This window comes from Amblyomma maculatum, chromosome 3, assembly GCF_055883805.1.
Source record: "Amblyomma maculatum isolate TAMU_Amacu chromosome 3, ASM5588380v1, whole genome shotgun sequence".
In the NCBI taxonomy this organism is placed as follows: Eukaryota; Metazoa; Arthropoda; class Arachnida; order Ixodida; family Ixodidae; genus Amblyomma; species Amblyomma maculatum.
Window position 1 is genome coordinate 205,679,432 of NC_139346.1, and position 27,804 is coordinate 205,707,235.

Genomic DNA, 27,804 nt, shown 5'->3' on the forward strand with positions numbered 1-27,804 from the left:
ATGCGAGTGTTAGTGTTTTCCAACCAGTGGGAAAACATGTTAAACTTCGGTATAACGAAATCCTCGATATAACGAAGTTATGAGGAATACATAACATAATGCTCATTGGAAACCATGTACATTTTATCTCGATATAATGAAGTATATGCTTCTGTAGTTTCATTACAACGAAATCTTGACAAATACATTTCACCGAGAAGGAATAATTTCGCAGAGGCGACGACGGCCAAGAGAAAAGTGTTGCCAGCGCGCGAGACTTGGGTAACCCACACAAACGGGCCTCCCGGGGCGCGCAGCATTCGCTCCCTACAAGCAAGGGACAAGAGATAAGCCGCTAGAATATCCACACCCCCACCTCCTGCTTTTTCTTTTTCTCAGTCTTTTGCTTCATCACAAAGAAGGAGAGCGGCGGCTGCCCCCTTCCTGCTCTGCTCACTCATTCGCTGCGATCCAAAGAACCTTCCCCGTTGTTGTTGTAGCAGTAGTAATGCACGGGCTTGCTACTGGCTCTGTAGCCGAGGCACCTCCAGGAGAAAAAGTAGAGCCCCCAAGCAGCGTTGACCTACCAGTTCCAGCCCTGTGCAGTGCTCTACTACGCACATTGCCTGTGGAATATGGAAAGACACGCATGGTGTATCATACTTGAAGACTCGGCAACAGCTATGCTGCAGATGGAGTGAAATGGGAGACAGACACACGGCTGAACTGCTGAGCACTTTCCTAGTGATTGGAGCAGGATGTAAAGCAAAAATCGGAAGAAAAAATAGAGCAGCCACTATGGAGGCGACCAGGGGAAAAAAGAAATCTGGACAAGTGCCATTTTCAAGTAGGCCAACATGAGCTGGTTTCATGCTGTCTTCAGCTCTCTTCATGCACAGTGCAATAAATGCTGTGTTTGCATTTATTCTCCCTTGAAAGTTGCTTCATTTCCATATAACATTTCTTTAGACACACTTAGCATGCTTGCATTTTATTTAGGGGCACTCCTGTACAGGCACCTATTTTTGGTTGTGTTTTGTTTATTCATAGTTATTCTTAGTAATGATGTGCAAGGTTACATAGATCACCGAGTGGTATTTGGCTAAGACAGCTACGTAATTTCTAATTTGCTTTTCTCGTGTTTCGATTTTAGTTTCAACTGTTGAGCACTAGCTATGACATCAAAGGTAAATCTAGGTCACATGATGGATCAAACAAATGTCATCTCTCCTTCACTGATTTGATTCACTATAAAGCTAAAGCGAGCCTCCCTCAAGAATAGGATTGCAAGTGAAGAAGTAGCGATTATGAAAGATTTTTCATCCCTCATGGGACCTTGACTTACTTTGTCATCACACCATCGCTCGGCTGTTAGTGATAAAGGAAAAATCAACTTATTTAGTAGAGTAGAAAAATGCCGTAAAGTGACTCATGTTCAAAATGCCTTATGTATAATGAACAAGAGAAACGCAACCAAAATTTGGTATCCGTAGCAGTCTTTTATGATGAACAAACTTTATGGTCGCTTCAAGTTGGTCTTGAAATCTACTGTACGTAATTGCGACTTTGACAATAGTGTAGAGTCATGTTATGCATATACGAAGACCCGACAGAAGCAGCGCGCAATTATTCAGTGGGAAAGGATAAATTTCTTGCATGCAATCCTGGCATGCTCCTTGCCATAATCTGACCATGTGTGAACATTTAGGGCCTTAATTTGTGCCTGAAAGGGTTGTGAGAACACAATGACCTGCCAAAAAATGCTGCCATAGGTTGATTATCTGCAGTCTTCAAATACTGTTACATATAAAGCCTCTGAAGAAAAGTAAAGTAGCAACACATACATACCTCCTCCCCAGCTGCGGAATGCAATTTTTTACTACATGTGTGTTAACACTGACAGTAGCGGCACCTTGTAGCACCAATGGTAAAAGAGTGTGGCTTCAGTTGTTTGCACATTGCAAAGAGGCACGAGAGAGGGTTAAGACACCGTTTATTCATAAAAAGATCTTTTTCAAGCTTTAGCTAATGACTGTAAAAAGTTTATAAAATGCAAAATAGTACAAAATAGATGGCGTATCTCCTGGTTGGCAACACATAAAGGCACTCTTGTATATAGTGATCTGAGAGGCATTTGTTTCCTCTCTCCAATGACATACAAGTAGTTCACTAAGACAAAAGACAATGCTAAGCAACAAAAAAGGGGGTGCGCAATTATTACTTTGGCACATTTAGAACATATACAAGACAAGCAAAGGATTTGATAAATGGGCAGTAAAAACGTGCCAGGATTGATTAAGCCAAATAGATGAGCTGTCCTGGCCAAGAGCCAAACAATAATACCTCGGCACGTAATTTGTGTGGGGATGCAACAAAGGCACGTGCTCAGACTTTGGTCTGGTGTTCCGTCCCATTCGTTGTTCCTTGCTGCATTTGTTCCTGCATCTTTTTCAGAATCTCCTGCATCCTCTTGAGCTCTGCTTCTTTCTCCTGCAGAATCCTGTCTTTCTCCGAGAGCTTCTCGTCCGGTGCCGTGAGCCTGAGTAGAGCAGTAGCGTGTTTTCAGTAAATAAGGCTCCTCTCTCTGATGCTTTAGCTAACACTCCACATCAGGCGTTCCTGTACAGATGAACTGGATAGCACAGACCTGAGTTCCCTGGAGACATTCATAGGGCCCTGTGCTTTTTGATGGGAAAAGAACCACATGAATTTGGCTCTGCGGAAAAAACTCCTAGAGATTCCCGAACACTTGCTTACAAATCTGCCTAGCATACTTTCAAAGGTGCCGCATCCAAATCAAGGACGTACTAGAGGCAGCCGGTGTAGGTGCAAGACTGGTTCCAGCGTAGCATTACAAGAGGCCATGTAAGGGACCCTTCATAAAGCAAAAGTAATCCCAATTTAGAACTGGAGCATCAGTTAAAAATTTTGAACACATTAGATTCGTCAACAGTTATGAATGTCGATTCCAAATGGCACTTTGTTTCCGCACGTAGCACTGCATCACCAGTGTGGACACTATGTCCTTAGGGCAGGCATAAAAAGGATGTGCATGCTAAATGAGAAACGTACACTGTAGGCTTTTTTGCTGTTGCTGGGGGAGCCTTTCCAGCCAAACGTTCCGAACGGTAGTTCTCATAGTGCAGCTCCTGTGTGACCTCCTGCAAGTCCTGCATGTGCGTTCTGTTTAAAAGAGAAATTAAGCAGTTTATACATGCACCAAACCACAGATGGGTATGAAATCAGAGCACACCACTAATGGCTGCCGCACTGTGTGCAAACAATTTTATGAACCATAGCTTGCGTTTTGTGTTTCTACTTTTGGCAATGAAGGCAACTGATGAGACTTCTTTTTGACATGAGCAGATAATCACATTTAGCACACGATGAGAAAACTACTGCTAATAGGTCCAATATTAAATTAAGTAATAAATACATAAAGGAAGTTGTAATTTGGTTTTACTAAGTCACAATTCAATGCATGCCATCAGAGTATATCTTTCCATTTATATGCGAAAATCTGTTAAGTGACGAGCCTAATAAAAAAAAAAAATGCTGTTAGGTAATCATTGCAAAACAGCACCTATTTTTTAAAAAGCCTTGAAGGCTTGGCTACTGCGGCGTAGCGATCATCTAATGCAGTACCGAACCCGAAATTTCCTCTCAAAGGTAACACGTATACTACTATCATACTGAAGTTCATTTAAGTGCTTGTCTTTTGTAGTCTAATCACACAAGCTGTTAAAAATTCCGTGCAAAAAAAAAAAATGAAAACGAGACCTGCATCTTTACACTGCAACACAGAATTGGTTAAAGAAAAGGCTGAGGTATAATTTCTCATGATAAGTGCTGATATGCTGCTGTTACTCGTATTTCATATTCATACACATTATATTCCATGAACGGAAACTGTAAAGCTCAGCTGAAACAATAGAGAAATGCAAAGGAAAACATATTTTGTTACAGCTTACATAAGCATAGTTCTGAGTTTGATGAAGTCTCCATGCTCTGGATTTTCCACCTCTACAACACCCCAGGGGTATAGACGTCCTCTGACTTTTCTCCCTTTGACTTCTATCAACTGCACCGAGGAACTGACTGCAAAAGGCACAGATTCCTGAAAGTAGAAGGAACAACATTATAGTTGCAAGAATCTTTGGGTGCACATTTCACCCTACTCTCACACAAAGCCAGCCATCTGCTGGCCGAGACAACACGCACTAAAATAGCAGAACCATTGCATTTCTGACCTAAAGATCTTTCTGCTTTTTCTTTTTCATGCCATCTAGTTGATTTACTTTCATGCAGCAACGCTTATAGCAGACACCCCTGGCTCTGCCCAGGTGGCTTAGTGGTTAAGGCACTCGAATTCAGATCCAGAGTTCAAGGATACAATCCTATACAATCCTGTTTACCGCATTTAGATGAAGGTGAAACATAAGGCATTTGTGTAATGTGCAGTGTCAGTCTAGATGGTAGAAATTATTCAGTCCGCCACTACAGTGTCCCTCACAGCCGATGTCCCTTTCGAATATTAAACCACATATATCATACCAGACAGCCTCAATATTGACCTCTGCTTGAAGGTTTCTGTGTCAAAGCTTTTTTCGTGCTTCTGGATGCCATCTTGAGGCAGCAGAAAATATGGTGCTATTAGATGGTCTTTTTGACAGGCAAATCAAGATTTTAAAATGTTAGTGCGGAGAAAATGGCTATGAAAAACACCATAGTGGTGGACTCTGAATTAGGTTTAACCATATGGGGTTCCATAATGTGTACTGAAACCATAGCCAAGTATTAAAATGCATCTGCCATAGCCAGGATGAGACAAGCTTTGGTTTGGTTTTGGGGTTTAAAGTCCCAAAGCAACTCAGGCTATGAGAGACGCCGCAGTGGAGGGCTCCGCAAATTTTCGACCACCTGGGGTTCTTTAACATGCCCTGACATCGCACATCACATGGGCACCTTGCTTTTCGCCTCCAACAACCTTAAGCTAGGTAGAAGGGCTTCCATAGCAACCATACCATTAAAGCAAATGGATCAGACAGCAAGCCCAACAAAAAAGACAAAGTGCTATGCAATAGGATTACTTAATTCTTTCAGCTTGCACCTAGCAAACATATCAATTTAAGAGGCACTTCAGAATGAATCTTGCAACCCCTATTGAAGCTCCCAAAGAGTGAAGATAAGAAGGCGATGAATAAATAAAAACCTTCCAGCACTCCAGAATGTGATGAGGCCAATCATTATAATTAAGTCGTTCGTAAGTCATCTGCAAGTTGTTGCTTTTAGTGCATGCAGATATGGTTGCAAGAAAGCATAAGCAGATGCTGTTTATGCACTAAATCTTGAAACAACATTCAGAAGTTTTATAACAGTGTTTTGTGCAATGTTATGCTTTTGTCACATCCACACATTTAGTGCAGCATTTGCATATGAATCTGTTTGGTTTGGTTTGGTTTGTGGGGTTTAACGTCCCAAAGCGACTCAGGCTATGAGAGACGCCGTAGTGGAGGACTCCAGAAATTTCGACCACCTGGGGTTCTTTAACTTGCACTGACATCGCACAGCACACGGACGCCACTCCGTTTCGCCTCCATCGAAACGCAGCCGAGCGCCTTAACCACTGCGCTACCCCGGTGGGGCGCATATGAATCTGTGGTGGCACATTCATCCTTGTGGCACCATCTGGTTTTTGAAACTGAAAGAATTTTTATCAATGAACTGACTTTTCCCTCAAGCCTAGGACAGGCAGAACCGTTACCCGAAATAGAAGATAAAGGTAAATAAATTCTCGATGTTGCTGTAGGCAAAACAAGGCCAAATGAAAGCCCGATGTGTACTGAAAATTCCAGCAACAACAATGCGTTTACTTTGAAGCGGCCAGCTTCGAGTATGCCGCCATGTTGGAACAGTGATTTTAGTGCATGCAAGAGGCGCAAATACTGAACTCGAGAAATAGTGTTTGTAACACAGCGTACATAAAGACTGTTTGAAATAGCAGCTTACAAATGTGTACTTTCAGGCATGTTATCCCATATGGCCATTATATATGACACTGCATTCCTCTGCACTCATTACAGCTCTTGTAGTGCAGCAAGGAACTACTGATAGAGTGCGCATGGTAGCCATAGTCTTCCTAGAGTTCATATTCTTCAAACTTTTTCTGCAAGCAGCATGCAAAGATGAGCTAAAAGTTTTGGGATCCTCGTTTCTATCAGTACTAATATTGTTGCATTTGTTCTAAGCTGTCCAGTGTGAGAAGGAAGATGTAACAGGGAAGCCATGACTAAAAAAAGCAACAGTACAGAAAATTTGTAAATTATTTCATTAGCCATTTCTTCTTTTACATTGATATTTTTAAATCTTTTGCTAAGAACCTTTTTAAGCTTGTACGCAGCTTTTAAATATTACTGAAAAAGCCTCGCTAGACCACATTTTTGTTGTGCGATTCAGACACCATCAGGGCTCAACGACTGTCACTGGGGGCCATTGAGTGATGTTAGGGAATATTTCTGGAAAGACTTCCTCTTGCTTTCTTTGCAGATGTACCTACATTATTTAGGCTGTTTGACTGCCGATATCAATTACTGCTTACAGCAATCAGACTAAATTATATAGTTGCTCTTTGAGGAATGAAAAACTGGCATGTGGATGTGGCACGTGGATCGGAGCAAGTGCACCACCGCACGTGTGCACGCCCTCAATGCTGAGAACAACACAACGTGTTCTATTACTTTTTCTTGACAACACAGATACAATGTGCTTGCAAATGCATTCTTTCTTCTTGGCCAACAGAGAGCGGTGCTGCATTTGGCTATGGATGAAATGCTATTCCTTGTCACCTGTGTAGAATTAAGAATTTGGTCCTCCAAATTGCAAATTTAAACATATTTTTATTCACTTTTTCATTGTGACTTGGGGTAACCAATGTTGCCCCTTTCATACTTTACATTCATACTTTACACCCACTGGCCCTAGCGTCAGATTTTTACACCATTTATATAAATCAATAATTACTTGCACTGTGAGCAACAAATGTTTACTGCATGGTCATGGGATCACACTGATGAAGATAACATCCAGAAAAAATATCAATGGTCAAAATGAAAAATGCAGCGCCAAGATAGCTAGAAAAACAGATATCCACCAAAATACATGGGAAGTATACGATCTACCTTATGCCCTTTGAGCAAGAACCAGCACTAGCTAATCTATTTCACTAGAAGAAAGCTTAGCTTCGTATTGCCTGCTGGGCTACATAACCATAAAATACACTCTACCACCTTACATTCACTGCAAATTGTTCCTTTTAGCAATGCTGATGTGAGCAGGAGTCAGTAGAGAGCAACCCTCTCCCCAATTTTTGGGCTCTGAAAGAAACAGCCCTAAAATACAAACTGGTTTGCATACAATTTAAACCCTCTTTTTCAAACAGTTTTTTAGCGTAAGCATATATTTGTGTAAACATAACAATAACGAGACCAAACAAAAATGCAAATTGTTCCTATCCTAGGGTGCTAAAAACGGGCACTATGCTTTATGAGTGTGAACCTGTTCCCAGTAACAAATCATTTTAATAGCGAATGCTGAACATGAATGCTTCAACACTTGAGTGCATCTGTCCCAAATGTGCATGGCAATATATTTGAGTGAAAAATAAAGCTCAATATGAATTTCATCTTACTTTGAGTTGTTTGACTTGTTCCTTATATTCTTCATCTTCATCGGAGTCGCAGTCCGGAAGTGGGTACAACCGGATGCCGTTTTCATGGATTTCATGCATAATCTAGAAGACAAGTATAAAGTGTCATGAGTTATAATAAAGGCTAGGCCACCCCTCCCTTCCCCCCCCCCCCCCCCCCCCAACTTCACCTAAATTTAAACCACAAGCAGCCGACTTTGCAAATCCACTTATATACTATATACATTTTCAAATGAGCAATGCTGCAACACACCATTCCCTTTATGTTGAGACACACAAGGGTACTCAATAGACAGAAATAGACCTTTACCTCTAACCTTTTATACAATAATAGGAGAAATTTGTCCGATGAGCTTAGAGAATTTGCAAACGTACGATGGTGTACCTATGTCATATTTTTGCGAACTGAAACAGTGAATAGTACAAAAATGTAAAAGAAACCATGCTCTGTACTTTTGTTTTCATAATAGGAGAGTATGGTATTCCGTAAATTTTTACAGGTGCAAGTGGACAGTTCGACATAGCCATTACAGTGGGAAAAATTATTTTGAAAAATGTTTTAGTTTAGCTCCTTAGTCTCCTCTATCAGTCAGCTGTTTCATACACAAACAGTATATGTACAGTTGTACAGAGGTACAGTTTGGCGCAATTGGCGCAGCAGTTCCACCACTGCATTTGTATGCATGTGAGACATGCATGCAGCTGATGACATATAAAGGTCAAAGATTTCACATGGTCATTACACAAACCATAAAAAGCACCCTTACCCTTCTTTTAAGATTCATGACTTCTTTCTTGGTAAGTGCATCTGCTTTGGCAATAACAGGAACAATGTTAACCTTATTGTGAAGCATCTTCATGAACTGAATGTCCAATGGCTTCAAGCCATGCCCGAAGGGAGAAATAAAATAGAAGCAACAGTGAACACGATTGTCAGTGATGTTGCGTCTGTTGAGCCCACTCTCGTCACACAAGAACCGTTCAAACTGGTCTTCAATGTACTGAATGATGGACTTGAAACTGGAAATAAAAGCAGAAAAGAACTGAAACATATTCACACAGGCAAGGTTCAAATTTAAAGAGCATCCAAAAGCCAGTGTGAACACAGTCATTTGAATTTTGTTACTGGAAGGTGCTCACCAGTCTGTGTTGTCAATTGCATCTCCAAATCCGGGTGTGTCTACTACTGTGAGCCGCAGTTTGACACCGCGCTCTTCGATTTCGACAGTTGATGCATCAAGAGTCACTGTTTGCTTCACTTTTGCTGCAGTGGCATAAAAGTGACAACGTTGCTTTCACTATTGCTTTCTTCATAAAGTTAGAAAACGTTATTTTAGTATAGCTCCGTTAAGAGAGCGAGTAGCCAAGTGCGGCAATAGCGATATGAGAACAAAATACGTTACTCTGCATCGCAAGTATTACACCGACAACCAACGAATGAAACAGTCCAGTGGATCGCATATTCTTGTAGCGTGCACATATCGAAGGAGGCTGATCCGAAATCAGTCCCATTTAATGGACTAGCTTGTTTAAATTTTTCATATTCCTTCTATCCGACATTAGAAAAAATTATTCACAACCTCGTCCGTAATGAAGAGCGCATTATTCAGCATTGCGAAACTCACCACTGGCATCGGGAACATTTCGTTCAGGGTAGAGATCAGTCAGGAAAAGGCTGTTGACTAGAGTTGATTTGCCGAGACCGGACTCTCCTACAAAAGCAGGGTCAGCAGTTGACAACTTGGCGCAGCGCGAGGCCAAAGGAGGTTATTAAACGACAGAGAGCAACTTGGAAACACCTTACCGACAACCATAAGAGTGAACTCAAATCCCTTCTTAACTGACTTCCGGTGTACTTGATTGGGAAGATTCGCAAAACCGACGTAACCAGGCGTTTCGGGGTTGGAGAACTGAGAGAAAAAAAAAAAGAATGAGGCGAAATATCTGTCAGAACTGACCGCTGGTAACCTAAAAGCTTTCGAATAAGCGCTGAAGCTATGTCAACAGCACGAGATAGCTAATGCAGCAACTTGAAGCACTCAAGCTAGTGGAAGGGAAAAGGAATGCTAGTTTGGCAAGAACGCAACAATCTTTTTTTTATATAAAGCCGTTAAGTGTTCTCTGGGCATAGACAAATCCAATCAATATTGCGCATTATTGCTTTCTCCACTTCTGGGCTCGAGAAACAATAATGGGTCGGCCGAGTCATCATTTGAAGGTGAACGAGGCACTCACTACGTACCGTTTTCGTGTCCGACGACATGCTTGTAGTTTAGTTGAGCTAATACTCTTGCTGTTTATATAAATGCCTTCAAAGTTAATGCCACTTAATGGAGAAAAACCCTGAATCTCGTCAGACGTGCTCAGCCCAACCGGAAGATGTTCATAGAGAGCGCCATGACAGATGGGTGTGTAGGCTGGCAGCGCATCTCGGCAACCTCCGCGAGCTCACGCTGCGCGCGCTACGATCGCCGCAGCCGGGCGGCAAGTGTGATTGTTGAATTCGGTTTCGCAAAATTTTGGTTTCATTGACGGCATTACGATGCACCGTAGATCGAAAGCATGCAGGTAAGAGAATGATCGTAGATATAGTATTGCTTATCACATTACCAGGCCGCAGCACGCGGCATTACCGGAATTGCTTTGTATTCGTGCGTCATGAGGAAGACGAATGCTTTACATTTCACTCACTTTTTCAGAAAAATGCCTGAGCGTACTATGACTAGGAGCGACATATTTAAACTTGTACACGGAATGAAGACTAGAAAACACAGAGAAACGGTACCTTCAGATGGATCCTCGGACAAGTCAGAAGAATCGCGATCGCAGGATCTCTCCAGCGAGGTTTGTAACGTTTTGCATTGTGCAAGCTGCTTCGCGCGTTGTGGTTGTCGTTAGCCTCACTGTCATTTGTGTTTCAGGATTTAGGAAGCAGGGACGCCAGCAGCGGCGTGAATGTATGCATATTCCCCTGCAACAATCCGATTGAGCATGTCATTGCAGAATGTTACAGACATGCGAAACACAGTCGAGATTCGGCAACTGAAAATTCGCACTCCGGTGGAAGCGAGGAACTCAGCTTGTCTACGTGCGAAAATCTCTTGGTAGGCTGATCTTCTGATTCGTGCTACCCGTGTCAAACTTACCTTTTCTGCTTTCTTTTTTTAGAGCCAAATATCTACGAAGATTGAAGAACTTCAGGCAGAAATGAAACTGTATCAAACTCAAAATGAACATCTGAAGAACATGCAACAGCAATATCATCAGGTATTTATATTTTCTTGCAACACACCGAAACTTGCTATGTATTGGTCATCTGTTGGGGAACATATATATATATATTTAGCCAAGCCTTATATTATCTTTTGTCAGTCTGCCAATATGAGATGAACTTTGACTAGCAGGCCTCTGAATTAAATTAATCAACTGAAGCACAAATGGAGCATTCCTTTCTAGCAGTGACATATCATACAGACAACAAAGGAGAACTATATTCGCGTTTCTAAAACTAAATCTTTGCTTTCGAGTTGTAGCAGTGGCATATAGGTAGTACTCACACAGGCATGCAAGTAAAGTAGTGCATTTTGCTTACTTGATTAATGGCGAACATTTAAGAGCATGCTGCTTCTTGTATGGATTAGGAGCTGCTGTGGCATTCATTCCTGACATCCAATACCATTGGAAGTGTTGGTGCTTTGGTGATGCCATGCTCGAGAATGGCATTGCCAAAGCATTAAAACATACAGCAAGAATTTGTTGCACATAAATGCTAATTGATTTTTAGTAAATGAAATGTGCAGTAACTATCACACTTCTCCATAGACACCCGAATCCCACTATGAGGGAAGGAAGACGGTAAAGTTGAAAGAAGAAAGAGAAAAAGAGATGCCGGCAGTGTGGGGAGGGCTCTAGAATAATTTCAACCACTTGGGGAGCTTTAATGTGCACTAACATCTCGCAGCATACTAACATCTTTGCGTTTTCACCTCCATCAAAATGTGGCCACTGGCAATCAGGTTCGAACCTGGGAACTCTAGTTCTGTAGCCGAGCGTCTTAACCATGGAAAGTCATTGCATGCTTTTTTTTTATATTCACATTTTCTTTTTGCGTTTCATGCTATCGAGCATTTTTTAGCAATGTTTATCATGTAGCTAGGCTAATCAACAGATCAAATTACTGCATGGAACCTAAATTTGCATGTTTGTCTTGGTGCTCCATCATATAGGATTGTTTGAACGGTATGTTTAACCATCCCATTCCTTTTTAATTGCGCGTCCCTCATAGCCTGAGTCGCTTTGGGATGTTAAACCCCACAAACCAAACCAAACCAAACCTTTTAATTGCATTAATTATCAAATGGTGCTAGGAATCGAGGAATGCTATAACTTGTGCAGAACGCTCTCTCAGACTGTAGCTCAGATGTTGCCTCGTCCTCCAAGCACGTATCTACCCAGAAGATATCCGAACCATTTATACCACTGCTGAAAGAGTTATTGTGGCCTATTTCTGACAACTGTGTGATTTTATCTTGAAAGCATGGTGTGTTTGGCACAAATTCCCAATTGTGTCACTTTGAAGTTCTGCCATTGTTTTTTGTGACAAGCAGTAAATCTGCTTATATCACTGCATTGGAGTTTTTATAACAGCTGTAGTGTTACTAGCCTCAACCTCAGTGAAATCCAAGAGAGCATTTTGGCGGGCTAGTTGGTGCATAATAGTGCCTGTGTTGTGTGGTCTCGTCTTCGTTTTTGCGCTGTTTTTTCTTCAGTGAAATGTTTGATATAGTTTGTCGGGCTGAAGTAATTTTTTTTTTTTCCTGGGGCCTTGTCTCAGAAATGAAAATATTGATAAAATTTTGCAGAGGTTAATTTTTTGTAGTCAAATAACCTAATTAAGCTGCGTAGTCGAAAAAAATAGCATTTGTAATCTTGTGATTATTCTCGTTTTGTATCAAACTTGATGCAGATGTTGAATAAGCTTCAGAAAGATAGAGATGATTTTGAGGCACACAAGGAAAAAGAAAACAACAAGCTCAAAAGTGAGATCGAGGAAGAAAAACGAAAGATCAGGTAAGCTTCCTTTAGCACATTTTTTATTTTGATATAAAGTAATGAAATGTCTGCAGAAGGCTTAATTGCCTGCTTAATGTACAGGATAGAGAAGCGCAGACAGAACCTCACTAAGACTTCCAAGGTGGAAACGAAACCATCCGTTGCAACTGCTAAAGATAAGGTATAGCACTGCATCTTTTTCTGTCCAACTTTAGAAGCATAGTACATGCATTTTATCAGGCAATAATTTCCATTTTTTTTTTTTTCAGAATTTTAATAAGGAGGCACAGGACCAGCTACAACGAAAAGTCAACTTGTTGACGAGTGAAAACGGACGGCTCAAAGACAAGCTACAGCTTGCGGAGCAGGAGAAAGATTCCCTCAAGGCTATGGTGAAAGAGTTGGAGGGGCAGCGAATTTCTCTTCTTGAGAAGCTGGAAAAGTTTTCTGAGCTGAAGCGCTCTGCAAGCCTAAATGAGCTGTCATTGTCACCAGTGTCACGCCTGATCATGCCATTGCTCGTACCTCCGCCGAGCTCGCCGTTTCAAACTGATGGTGTTCAGCTGCCACTGGAAAGTGCACATGGGGACAGCTTATGTTTGGAGGCCAAAAACTGCAAAGAACCATCGTTCGACTTTGCCAGTAGGTTGCATCCGCGTGACATCCTTGCAAAAACGAAAGAACAGACATCTGAACCTTCAGTTGTGGTTTCAGCTACCGTCGTCACACGCCTCTCCCTGGACAGTTGCTTGGGCAGCAGGAGTCCAATGGCAGCAAGCCCTGTGGGTGCTTGCAGCAAGGATGAGTATAGCCCTACACTGTTGAGTTCTGATAGGCTCCCTAAGTTCGAACAAAAGACCATGTGCGCAGAAGAATATCCAGCCAGTCGACCACCTCTTCGCCAAGCAGTAGGTCAAATCTCTAAAACAGTAAGGTTTGCCACGCATGTTCAGACCAGCCAGAGTGACAGCACTGTGTTAAGCAGTCTCGACAAGGTGGCTGCAGTTAAAAACTTACTGGGTGACCTGCAGAGTGGAACTGTTCACGGTGTACAGCATCTCTTGAATGAAGCTTCAGGGCAGGTTGCATCTCGGACAGACATCAGTAACAAAGGAAGTTCCTCAACACAGAAGGTTTGTGAAGTGCCATTTAGAGAAATGTCAGCAGGGAATGATGGGTCTTCTATGTATACATCAAAGGTGGCAAAAGTTGGACTGATTACTAAGGAAATACTAACCAACACATCATTCAAAAGACCTTCAACTGAAGCTCAACATTTGCGTGTAGCTCTTCCTAAGCTTGCACCACCACGGTGCACTGATGTTGAGGGGGAAAGTATGCAAATGCAGATTCAAAACACTGCCTGCATGCCGACCGAAGTCCCAGAGGACGTGCTTCCTCTCACTGCTTCTACTGCTACCAAAGTTTCAAAGACGAATTTGAACCTCGAAAATCCAAGCTTACTGAATGTTGCCAGTAAAGTGGGTTGTGAAAAAGGTTGGAAAGGCACTGATGAATTTGAACTCTTGCTCCCCAGTTTAAGCCGGGAATTCGCTAAGACAACAGATTCAAGTGAAAGATTTGAACAATATCAATGCACGAGTGCCGACATTCAGATTGCAAGAAATAGGCGAGCAGACAAGGAGGCTTGCCATGTGCCTGAACAAGGGAAATGTGCGAACATTGAGCAAGTGGCTAAGGAAGCTGACCAGCCTTGTTGGAAGCAAAATGAAGATTCTCATTATGAGGAGAATACGGGCAGTGACACCAATGTCTCTAAAGGTGGGGACCATTCAGAATGGGAGTCTTACGAAGAGCCCGAGCAAAGTCCACTTATTTGTGAAAGCGAATGTGCGAAAGATTCCGAATTTTCCCAGAAAGAGCTTGCGGGAGAGCAGCTCTGTGACAAGCATGGGAGTGAGCATGACGTCAAGGAAGGTTCTGGTGGTCTTAATGATTGCACCAATAATGGAGAATCGGAAGAAACTCGAAGCAGTCTTCGTGAGATTCTTCAGAATCTCGGAAGCCACTTTCCTTTGCAGGCACCACAAGCCATGCTGCGGGGTTTTCTTCAGGACCGCCTGACACCTGTTGGTGCGAGCCGTTGGAAAAAGCCAACTGATTTACCATCAGTGCCTAGCCTATCGGCTGATAAAAAGGTTAGCTCTCTCATAAAGAAATACTCACAAGTGAACACTTCAAACGACTCGAGAGACACACATGAGACTATGAAAGCTCGTAAATCTCAGTCCGCCCAGATTCAGTCCTCTAGCCATGTGCAAGAGCGAAGTCCTGGGAAGAACGATAGTCGCACGTGGGCTTTGGATTCTAAAGGTCAGAAGATGCTGCTCACTGTGGTATCAAAAGAGATTGACCCATTCACTCAAGTCATCATCTACAAATTCCAGAATGGGGATAGAAAAGACATGCATCCCGATGGAAAGGTGGTAAGATCCTCCACAATTTCATTATACTCCTGTGTTATTAACATATGCAAGAAATGGCACGTAAAGCAAATTCTGTCCACAATTTCTTTTTTAAATTCATTACTATATATATATATATATATATATATATATATATATATATATATATATATATATATATATCTGAGAATAAGAGCAAATATTTTAAATGGTCATGCTTGAAGCATATAGGATTGAGCATGTTACACTTAAAACTTTTTTTTCTTTTTTTGAAGAAGCTATGGGTACCTATTTTTGTGAAGTCAGCTATTCTGGCTACATATATCATATTCTTGCAGGACACCGTGGTGGGGCCATTTTATGCTTAGAGAAAAGGAAGTGTCTTACAAAAACAAGAAACAAAGATGGATGTCACATACAGTTTTAGTGCACCCAGGAAGTGCTGTAAATTTGCTTCCCTCATGCAATGGAATGCTTACAAACGGTCACTGCATCTGAGCTGTGGTTACAGAAACACCCTTGAATGGTATAAAATGATTAGTTGAATATGCATGGTCTTTTCCTTAATGAAAAACAAGACTACAATTCCATGAGCTTTGAAGTGTGTGTGTCATGCCGAAAGTTTTTGAGCCATTCAAGCTACTTTTATGAAATAGGGGGTTACAGATATTCACACATACAAATTCGGGATCTTTCTCGATAGCAGAACGTAACGCATATCTGAACGGGATAAAGGTTTGTAGCACTATACATAGTTCTGACTACTGCCAGTGCACATTGAACTGTTTGTCAGCTGTCCTGTGTATACTATGCATGGTCAAATTTAAACGCAGGTTTGAATGATCAGTCGTCTTTGGTAAGCTAAAATATCTTACTCCGTGTGGCACATTGTGAGGCATCCTAGAAAGTTAATCTTGAAACAAAAATGTGTTTAATTTTTAGTAATTGCTCTCTTCCTTTCTTTATTTAGGTTTATCATTATGGCAAGAGTCAGACCATCCACACTGTTTATCCTTGTGGAAAGAAAGAAATAAAATTTGCCAAGTAAGCAAAATATTTTATCTCTCTTTTTCTGGAAGGCCCTGAAATACCACTCATGTAAATTGTAAGGTTTGCCTTCTAGTCAGTTTGGTGTCTTTGAGGCAGCAGTGTTGTCTTGAAATAAATTTTAATTCATAGCAAGAGCCAAGAAATTTAAGGTGATGTCTCCAGAAATTGCATCATGACAGCAAGAACTGCTTGTGGTTGCCGTTGCCTGTTCAGACAGGAAAGTTGTTAAAAATAATGTCTTTGAGCTTTATTTGTAAAGCGCTTTGGAGCTCGAGACTGCATACTCTACTCACTAGGCAATATTTTGTTGTTGTTGGAGCCCTTTAATTAGTTGCACTGAGTGCATAACTGAAACTTGATATGGATGGATGATTAACAACACATCCTTCAATATTCTGCAAAAACAGTGGTCAAGTGGAAACACACAGCAAGGATGGTGACATTGAAGTGAAATACCCGGATGGCATAATACGTCGAATCTTCTGCACTGGAGAAGAAGAGCAGCAGACACCAGATGGCACTGTGGCCCGGAGACTGAGGGATGGCACAGAAACCATTGACTACCCAAATGGCCAGAAAGAGGTTCGCAGTGAACTCTACAGGGTGAGGAGCCTCTTCTATCTTTGTTGTGAAATGTGTTATGGACAACAATGGTCACAGCGTAGTCTGGCATAAATCTGTTATAATAATGCCTCCCAATGTACCACAAAAAGTTTGGGGGGCACTTAAATGTGCACTAAAGTGAATTTAGAGTTTGTTTTAAATCGTGAGAACTCGATCTACACACTCCAAGCATTATTATAAACTTCTGATTATTATCCTGTATGGCCAATTTCTTTATTAAAATTGGTTTAAACGTCCCAGCTTCTGCCTTTTTTCTTATAACTCACTGCAGAAGGTAGGCGGAGTCAACCAATGCACGGAGTGCCTTTCAGGCAATTGCGTGGTTGTTTGCTGCTCTGCCGTCAGCGGACTGGTAATATGCGGAGTCATCTTGCAAACATAGTTTGGTCGCTTTGGTCCTATTATTTTGGGAATATGTTTTCTGAACTGAACATATGTAGTGGTTTCATAAAAATGTTATTTACATCATGTCCAAAATCATTAATAAAGGTTACTTTGAGTGTCTTCAAGAATTACAGTATTTTCATTAGCCACTGCAGAGTGATGATGTTGCCTTACCAAAGCAAGCAGCGCACACATATTTTTATTTTCATGCGTGGGCTTAATCTGCGACAGTCTCGTCCGTGATTAAAACTTCTAATTCACAGAAAGCCGATGTCATGTGGTTGTGACATCACGACCCTTTCGACCAACCCAGATTTTTGTCACAGGACATCAGGGTTTGATCCAAACGTCCACTGTAATGCTATCACATTAAAAAGCTCCAAAAAAGAACATGTGTTGTTGCATGCAGACATAGAGTTAATGTTGAGACTTGTAGTCTAAATGAAATGGCAAAAAATTGCCTACTACCTAAAAAAAAAAAAATTTAAAACATAGCTAGTTTGAGGGTTCATAGGTTCCTTTCTTGCATTAAATTTGTAATGAAGTCCCATCTGGCTAAAGGTAGCTATGGAACAAAAATATACTTTCCACACACATTATATATAGTTTATGTATAGTGTCTTGTGCAAATCGGAAATTTCAGTTGTTTATCATGGTGTCCAGTCCTTGGAATTTGGCAATTTAAGTGAAAATTTTTTCACCAAAGAAGGTACAAGTTTTGACAACTTATCAGTGTGCATATGCCACTGAAGATACACCATTTGTCATTCTATGCAGTCTGCTCTAAATTATTGCTTGCCGTCAGTGTTTAAGTGGATTTTCTTTTTTTCATTCTGTGAAACACAAAGACCTCAAGCTGGCTGTCACTAAGCTTCACTTTTGCCAGATATTTGAGGGAATAGCTACTATATTTGTTTTTTGTTTTCTTTTTTTTTTTTTCTGAGCATCTGGTGTTTTAGTCCTTTATGCCCTTATGAGCTGAAAAAGATGGGAAAAAAAGCCAAACGGCAAACACCACACAAGAACGAGAACATGACATGAGGCTGACTACACCTAATCTTTATTGGGGTGCACAGCATTTTTTTTTGTGTTACTGCCCCTCACCCTCTTTCTATATTTTCCTGTGCGCCCTTATAAAGGTCCGTTGTCAGTCAGCCTTACGTTGTGTTCTCTTTTGTGGTGTTTCCCGCTCAGCTGCTGTTTTGCCTTTGACATGAACCAACTAGCTCAGATATAGATCATCCATGATCTGGTTTTAAGCACTGAGAATCTGCTCTCTCAGCTACCAAAGATTGTCCCCCACTTCCATGTAGCATGTTTTACCAACTGAATGCCTTTCTGCGGTCCCAACTTTTGGCAGTATATATAATTGCACAATGCTTATAAAGAATGCCACACACTATATCTGCATTTACAGCTGAACAGCCAGCAAGGCCTAAATTAATCCAGCATCCTGAAAAACATATCTCTCATTGCGCCCTATTAATACCACAACACTAATCCACATTCTGAGAAAAAGTCAGTTTTTGTCATGAAATTCCAGATTTGTTTCAGGAGGTCACATAGTCTCATGATATCACACACTCTGCCGTCCAATCGGCATTTGGCTAGGTCATTTGGTCTTGTTGAATTATCAACGTCTTGGCCAATAATGAAATTTCCTACCTGAGTTGTCAGGTGGTTTGGCAGGTGGGAATTGGTAGGTAACATGGCATAGAAAAGTTGGCCAAGTTGGTAAATATTTGTGACGAACAGCCCAGTAAACACGGACAGAAGGAAATACCTTGTCCTGTCTCAGTCTTTTCTTCTGTTCGTTTTCAGTCACTGTTCATCATTAACATGGCAGGATTTTGCAAGGTTGTGATGGCATCTGCAGAGTTGCAACCTGAGCCAGACAACATTACAAAGTGCCTCTGAAGAAAGAAAGACGTTTTCAATGAAAAGCAAAATGTGGTCAAGCAAAATCAAACTGCTGCCCTTTGGGTTGCAAGCTGGGCGTACTGTCTTTACGCCACTGAGGAGCACTAGTTCACGGCGACAGTTGAGAGGCCTTATGATCTCTGTATATCGTAGAGTAAACAGCAGCCACATAATACATTACAACAATACTTAATTAACATTAGGATTATTAATTGGCACTACTAAGCAGTCATCCTATGTAGCGCTACTGCTTAGCTATCCTACTTATGAAATTATAATTAGTAGCACTATCCCTTAGCCTTTTACTTAGTTCAATTAATTAGCATACTAGTGGCTACTAACTGGAAACTAATGAAGTCCATTACTTAGCAGCAATACATGAAGCAGTGCTACTGCTGCAATTCTTAAGGGCAGTACTTCTAATCTGATTGCACTTGGCAGCACTTGAAGTCTCCGCTAGCCTGCCAAATATTGTGTTAATATTTTGTTTCGTTCTCATTCTAGCCAAAACATTGCCTGCTGCATTTTGGCACACAATCAGGGCTTCACAGTTCATTTACAGTTTCTGTGTCCATTTCATTGAAAGGTGACATTAAAGGTAATGGTTTTAGTGGCACAACGGATAACCACTGGTTTGCTAGAGTGACAAAATGCAGCACTAAGGTAAACAAAACTTACAAAAATGGAGGATCAGTTTGACAAAATAATTTGCAGACATGAAATTGTCACAGCCACAGCCCATCCATAGGGCAAGAGTTTGACAAATAAGTGTGGCTAGCAGGCGATTGTGCTCCTGTGCCATATGATGCGTCATTGCCAACATCAGGGAACGCCTCCACGCGCCATTTTTACAGCTTCTGCGTGGGCTGTGCACTATGTTCAAATGGCGCATTGCGCCTTCATGTTGTGTGGGGCCTGCATAGCAGTCTACCTTTCCTACTCGAGTGCAAGCAGGGTGTCGATGCATGTCTGCTGCTTTTAACGTGCATGCAGAAAGCATGATGGAGAGCATTGTTTTGCCTCTTTAGTGCAGTTAAATCAGGGAGCTCAACATCTAATGAGCGTGTGAAATCTTTACTATGAAGTTACACTGCCAAGGTGATACTCTGGCCTGAGCCACTGTTTCATGGCTAAGTTGGCAGAAAAGAAGTGTTTTCTCTGTTCATAACTTAGTATTTTGCTGTACACATGTGCTATTTACATTAACGACGTTCTAAACTTGTCATTTTTATATGAGCTCTCAGCAAGACTGCGTTAAACTATGTGACCATCAAAGACACTGCACCACCTAAAAGGATTATATTTTTAGGGCCGTGAAAGTATTGCGAGTACTGCCATAACCTATTCACATGCACATGCCTAGCCAGAAACCTGCTACGCCCCTAGACTGTGCACGTGTGCATGCCGCTCCGCACTTTGCACTCGGTGAACGCGAACGGCCACGACAGCTCTACGCGTCGGGCTGGAACATGATATATATTCCTCTATCTCTATACTCTACTCTCTCTCTCCGCTCTTAGACGGCAGCTACCGTGCCAGTGCATTTTTGCTTGTGTAATCTGGATTTTTTATTTCCCAAGCAAGATCCACTGGCTTGAGCGGCAGTCGAGTGCTGCCGGGCTCACCGGACGCTAATGCTCCATGAAAAAATTTTTATTTTTACCTGTGCTTTCATCTGCCCGGGCACCCACTGCTTTTTTTTCAATTTTATCAAATTATATCCCATTAAGGATGATTGCTATACCACTTTCACCATTTCTCTAGGTTTCTCTTGGGTTCAGTGATTGCTGCCTTTTTCATAATCACGCTTATGACTTCTTATTTATTGCATCTCTCATTTCAGAGTCGATACTACCCCAATGGCACAGTGAAAACTGTTTATGTGGATGGCAAGCAAGTTACCAGATATCCCAATGGAAGGGTTCGAGTCAAAGAAGTTGATGGCACCGTTAGTACTAGCTGATAGTAAAAATTGTATAGCTTCCCATTATATATCAACAATCACACCTTGTTGCTCTTAGTCAAACATTGTAAGCCAGCTGCATTGTACTACACGACAGATGCACTGGCAGTACTTGCATTGATGCAATTTAATGGTTGTAGTGTTTCAGGCAGTGTTTACAGAATTGCAGCATTTTCAAGAATCACTATGTATAAACACTGCAAAGTTTGCAATGAACATTAAATGATTTTCCACAAGCACATGATCTGGACACAAATTTTAATAGTATATATTCATTTTTATATACAAGTCTTCTTGCTTTACAAACAACAACTGACTAAGGCATAAGATGGTATGCGGCTTTTCCTGAAAAACCTGCTTCCATAATGAGCTGTGCCGACTGAAAAATGGTTGTAGATGACTTCGGTATTTCCAATGCTTGGTACAAGTGCTGACCCTTGTTATGCAAAGCTCTATGTGATGTACTAAACAGTTAATGACAATGTGCTAGACACACATTGATCTGTTAATGTCAAATAAAATGCCCATAAAAATTTTAACTTTTACAAGAGTACTGTTACATGTCATGTTAGAAGCCTTTTACACCAGTGCTGCAAATTGTGCAGAAAGTTAATGTTTTATAGCTCATGCACCGAGCTTTTCGTAATGCTTTTGCTTTCTTTTATTAATGTTGTCAATAGTGGGATAAAATAAATACTGGAGCTTTTGCACAGCCATGCATTGTCACGAGTTCAGTGATAGACTGTCTTGTGAAATGCCATCTGGTCAGTGCAAAATAACCTTCTGATATCTTCAATAAGTTTGAGGACTGCTGAAGTGGCAATAATCAGACTTTAACCCCTTGCAGTTCAGTCCTTGAATTGAGACAACATAGACTCAAGCTTGTCATCCTTTCAATAAAGAAACTTTCCCTTCAGCCTCCAGTTCTCACACTTCATATACGACTTCCTGCTGGTCATGTGGTGTGGGGCTATTAGTCTTGTGCTGTCCTTTATGCTGCACTTTCTTGTAGATGCATAAGACACTATTTTTGAGGCATATAGGGTAAGTATTCACTATCGCTTCACTAGCATAGTGAGGCAGACAACAGCATGCAGTAAAGAACATTGTCATGCTGAATGTGAAGATACAGCTTCACGAGTGGTTTTGCACTCTGATTTTGTGATTCAATGTAACCGAGCTAACGCTCGTTTCACTCTGTTCGATGAAAAATGCACAACAGAAGCAAAACAGTAGTACTTAACGCTTACACATTCAAAGCATGTAAGGAGAATTAAGTGCCTCGGTAGTCTATTGGATTGCTTGAGCCTTTTTTAAATTTTGCAGCTGAGCGCTAACCTAAGCACTAGGAAAAAATTCAACAATATCAGGTGCTTGGCGCACCACTGCAGTTTGCTATTTTTGTCAGAAATAACATGGAAATAAGATGCAAAGCTATTTTTTTTTTTCCCCTGTGTTTAATCCTTCCCGTAGCATCATCAAATTTTTGTCGGTTAAAGAATGTTTTAAATGCTCTCATTTTCCCGACTTTTTCCTACACAAAAGAGCTCAAAAGATATGCTAGTTCTGTAGGCCAGAAATAATTGAACAAACATTACATTTCGATTTAAAGTAGCAACCTAACTTGCTAAAATTATTTCAGAAAAATTTTATTCTGAATGCACTGGAGTGGCATAAAATTTTTCAAAAAAATCTGATATGGTCAAGTGCCAAACCTGAAAGGTTTGAGAAGATTAACCATGAGTTGAGTAATTTTAGTTCTATGAAGTGCTGAAAGAGAAAGATACAAGGTTCTCAATGCGGATTTTCAGAAAATATCAAGGAGAGATAAGAATACCTTACTGAACATACAGTGCCAAGCAGTTGAGGACAACAGCCAATTAAAGAACACAAGAGCTCTGAATAAGACAATCAAAGATATCAAAGAAAGCTTCTGTGTTAAGCTGGCGTGATAAAGGACAAACTAGGCAAGGACTTCACTGAAGCCTCAGAGATAAAGAAGAGGTGGCAGGAATACACAGAACTGTACAAGAAGGACCCGAATGTGCAAACCCAACGTAAGACGGTTGTGATTACTGATCTCGAGCCAGGCATCCTGAAGAGTGAAGTTGAATGGGCCTTAGCCAGCCTTGCTAAGAACAAAGCTAGCGGAATTGATGGCATTCCAGCTGAGTTGCTTCAAAACCTCAACCATGACGCTGTTAACATTCTGCATACATTATATCAGAAGATTTGGACAACCCTGCAGTGGCCACAGGATTGGAGGAGGTCAGTTCACATCCCCATTCCAAAGAAAGGCAGTGCCAAAGATTGTTCCAACTACCGCACGATCGCGCTTATTTCGCATGCTAGGATGTTGAAAATCCTCCAAGGTAGGCTGCAGCAGTATGTGGATCGAGAGCTTCCGGACGTGCAAGCTGGGTTTCGCAAGGGCAGAGGAACTAGAGACCAAATTGCCAACCTTCGCTGGATCATGGAAAAAGCAAGAGAGTTCCAGAAACCCATCTACTTCTGCTTTATTGATTATGCGAAAGCGTTTGACTGCATAGATCACAGCAGATTGTGGCAAGCTCTCCAAGAGATGGGAGTTCCAATTCACCTCATCTGTCTCCTCAGGAACCTGTATGAAAGGCAAGAGGCCACAGTCAGAACTGGGCATGGTCTCACTGATCGGTTACCGATTGAGAAAGGAGTGAGGCAAGGCTGCATACTGTCGCCCTGCCTATTTAACCTATATGCAGAGTGCATCATGAGGAAGGCCGGTCTGGACGAGTCTTCAGCTGGAGTGAAGATTGCTGGAAAACGTATCAACAGCCACTTTATACCACTTTAATGGCAGAAAGTGAAGTGGAACTCAAGAGACTTCTGATGCGCGTACAAGAAGAGAGTGAGAAGTTTGGGCTTAAACTGAACATTAAAAAGACAAAGATCATGGCGTCTTGCCCTATCAAGTACTGGAGCATCACGAGACAAAAAGTGGAAGCTGTGACAGATTTTCTCTTCTTGGGCTCCAAGATTACCCCGGAAGGAGACTGCAGTCATGAAATTAGGAGACGCCTGCTTCTGGGAAACAGAGCCATGGTTAGCCTTGACCGCCTAGTAAAGAGCAGAGACATTAGTCTGCCAACCAAGATCCTTATAACTTGTGCTATGGTCTTTCCAGTTGTGATGTATGGGCACGAGAGTTGGACTGTGAAGAAGGCTGACCGCCGAAGAATTGACACGGTCAATATATTGTCGACCATATAACCTGACTGCTCATTGGAGGGTCAAATTCTAAAGTTAAAGCTCAGCTACTTTGGTCATCTGACAAGAAGAGAGGAGTCGCTGGAGAAAGATTTGATGTTGGGAAAGGTTGAGGGTCACCGGAGAAGGGGTAAGCAGCGAACGCGATGGTTAGATGGCATCCTCGAGGCGCTGCAGATGAAGTTATGTGATGTTAGGAAGATAGTGAGAGACCGGAAAGCGTGGCGTGACATGGTCCATATATAGGGTCACAAAGAGTCGGACACGACTGAACTGAACTGAAGTGCTGAGGCAAACTTTATTTGGTGCGTGGTATGACACGATGACATCTTGCATATTCTTAACTGCAGAAGCGCATTAGATCGAATATTTAGGGGAATCCCCCAAGGTGAAGTAGATTTGTATTAAGAGTATAATTGCTCATTGACGTCCACCCATTCGCATCCATACAGCTGCCGCGGCCCAGGTTTCGATCCCTGGACCAGGACGAATTTTTATTTAACCACAAAATTTCTGAGAAAGCTCTTAGCTTTATTTTTAGCCATATAATCATGGTGATGAATAATTACTCCCTTATTATAGAATCATAGTACTCAGGGAAAAAAACTAATTGAAAGGCATATTGCCTGATTACTAAACTGAAGCATATGATTACTAAAATAAAACAAATAAAACAAGCCAGGCACTGACTCGCAGAGAATCCCGTCAGAAATGTTTCCAATCATGAGCTGTTTTACAGCAAGGAGCCAAATGAGCAGTCATGCAGTATAGCTATAGTCACATAATGAAAAATAACAAAATCTTAAGATAAATATACAAGCTACTTAATTCACACAGTTAAATCGTATATGATGCAGAGCGGGGGCACAAATCGAGTAACACCATCCGTGTACTATTTGGTAGCTTTTTTTTTTTTTACCTTGCCTCTTGTTTTCAAGAGGCAATTAGCATGCGCTATACATCTCATTAAAATAACAGACCTGTGTTGTAGCTACTGTCTGCATTGCAGGCAATCGTCGCCTATTAGCGCCGAAAATTTTCATATGCAGCCCATAAATTCCCATCCTGAAACAGTGTTAATCAATTGGTGTGCACCAATTTTGAAAGTCCGTTTACAGCTGTGATATATGTGCACTACATGAGCTCCATTTGCTAGCGCAGGAAAATGTTTTCTATAGTCTAACAAGCAGTGACAAAATCAGCCAAATCGGCTGGCTCGCTGCCATGGTTACAATCTTATCATACTATATTCGGAGCGTGAAACATGAAAATGGCGTTCTAAACGAAGGATTTTAACAACATAATGACTTCATTAAGTTTTTGTTTTTCAAATGTGCACGCGCGGATGTGCTCGCGAAACCCGCGCGATTCGCTCGCGCTGGCTGGTGCCGCGCGTGGCTTTTGCCCCTCAAAAACTCAGCCGGCTTCACCCGTTTGTACTGGCGTCTTTGAATGAAGCATGCTTGTTCGCACTAAGAGTGGACGAACCTGTGCTCTCAGCGAGAAGCGTGCACTTGGTGCCGCGCAAGTTTGCATTTATCATGTCCGAAAATTATATCTACGACTGTTATAAGATTAGCAGCATGTAAAGTATTCTGCCTTTTGAACATTGCCTAATGCAGGTTTCAAATTTTCTATTTTGTTTAATTTTATTTCAATTTCCTCAATTCTGCAAAAATACGCAACGGCTCGAAACCTGGCGCAGTATTGCTATCGCAATAACTATTTGCTTCATATGTGCCACTAACGGAAAATTCACTTTTTGCACATGCCCAATTTACAAATTAAGGTCTTCACTCTGATGCTGTCGATTCCACGATAAATGAATCCTTTAACAGCGTTCACTGCAAAATCCCCCCCCCCCCCCCCCCCCCCCCCCCCCCCCCCCAATAATTGATTATGCACTTTCTGCTTGGTACCCAGACTCCTGTCATATGAAGTTATGTAAATTAATCTGCACATTATAGGCACTTTAAAGCGGCCATGCTTGCAAAAGAAAATAAAAGCACACATTATTACAGTAGCTATATTGCAATCACCATACGAAGTAGTAGTTTTTGATCAGAAAGCTAGACAGACTTAATATGCCTGTAACTTTTCATGTCTCTGTGCCCTTTACTGAATCCAAATAGGCAGATATGCCTTGAATATGAGTAGTTTGATAGTATTTGCATCATGTCCACAAATGTGAATGCAGCACCTGAAGAGGATACTTACACATTATGGAAATGCCACGGAGACCGATATGATTCAATAAAAAATACACACTGCAACCAATCAACCTATGCTGAGTTGAAATTTAATTTCCTTTTTCTACTTTTATACTGTCGGCTATTTTCGCTTCTATACAATATTACCTTTTACACATTTCACTGCAGAAAATTGTGACTCTTCGGGTGGGCTCTTCGAACTTGTGTTGGCATCTGGTCAATGTCAAAATGTTCCTGCATCGATGTCCACTCTGAACGATGAATACTACACACTATGTTGCAGCATCAGTAGTACAGTTAGACTGCCGCTTAAGAAAATATTGCCGCATAACCGACAAACGTCATATTAAGAAGGCCTTGAAAAGTGACAATGACTACCATTCATTTGCCATTAGCACACACCCACCAGCTGCATCTTCACTGCCCTGCAGTGTCTACCATGGCAAATTGCGGAGGCCCATCGTGGCATTGGGCCTCTACTTATGTTTTCCCTGGAATTGCTTTTCTTGCACGTGCATCTGGGCGAGGAACCGCAGATTTATTTTGGCAGCTGTTAATGCCAAGCTTTAGGGTTGAGGCGTTGTGATGGCAATGTGCAACCGTAAGGGTGTAAGGAGGAAAGCTGAGGGTAAATCAGGGAGTGGAGTAGAGGGACACAGTTATAGGGAGTGGATTGAACTGAACTGCTGCAGAAACTCATGGGATCCAGGATTGTGCACAACTGACCACCTCTGTTTGTGAATTTTATTGTAAATGGCAGTTATTTACTTTCGAGAATTCTCAATCTAATACGAGCAGTGCCAAAAACAAATGGCCAGCATTACAAACCGTGTTGGTGTGAATGCAAGGAGGACCGGCCAAATAAACTGCACAAACTCAAACGCACATGGAATGTTTGAATTTCTTAGTTGTCAATGCTTTTACAGCACAGATATCATCCTTAAATCTATGGGGCTGAAAAAGAATGGTTCCGAAGAAAGGAAGGATGCAATAACTGGCTCGCTTGCTGGTGGACACAACCACGCCGACGGATGAAGAGGAGAGTGCAGGGGCCCCTTGATTTGTGGAGCGTCTTAACCACTGAGCCATTGTGGCAACCATCACTTAAGCCCCTATGAGGATGAGGAGGTGAAATAACAATGAAGTGAGAGGACTGACTCCAACTGGATAGAGGGTGCAAGTGGTTTTCGCAGGTGCAGACTTGAGCGAGTTCTGCCCGAGTGTATCATGCTCTAGATCGGCAAC

The 27,804-nt window shown here is 41.6% G+C and overlaps 2 protein-coding genes across 2 annotated transcripts; one reads left to right on the top strand and one right to left on the bottom strand.

The window, feature by feature from the left end:
* Positions 1-1,955: 1,955 nt before the first annotated feature.
* Septin1 (Septin 1) lies at positions 1,956-10,107 on the bottom strand. Its single transcript, XM_084599391.1, has 9 exons — positions 9,927-10,107; positions 9,489-9,594; positions 9,310-9,396; positions 8,825-8,948; positions 8,452-8,704; positions 7,667-7,768; positions 3,951-4,096; positions 3,052-3,162; positions 1,956-2,518 (listed from the first exon to the last, which is right to left on the bottom strand). Exons 1-9 carry the CDS (start codon positions 9,945-9,947, stop codon positions 2,365-2,367), a joined length of 1,104 nt encoding a protein of 367 aa, XP_084455517.1. The 5' UTR covers positions 9,948-10,107; the 3' UTR covers positions 1,956-2,364.
* Positions 10,095-22,043, top strand: Sas-4 (spindle assembly abnormal 4). Its single transcript, XM_084599390.1, has 10 exons — positions 10,095-10,252; positions 10,384-10,528; positions 10,606-10,788; positions 10,853-10,951; positions 12,651-12,754; positions 12,839-12,917; positions 13,006-15,183; positions 16,133-16,206; positions 16,620-16,815; positions 20,984-22,043. The coding sequence occupies exons 1-10, from the start codon at positions 10,227-10,229 to the stop codon at positions 21,101-21,103; spliced, it is 3,204 nt and encodes a 1,067-aa protein (XP_084455516.1). The 5' UTR covers positions 10,095-10,226; the 3' UTR covers positions 21,104-22,043.
* Positions 22,044-27,804: the final 5,761 nt, after the last annotated feature.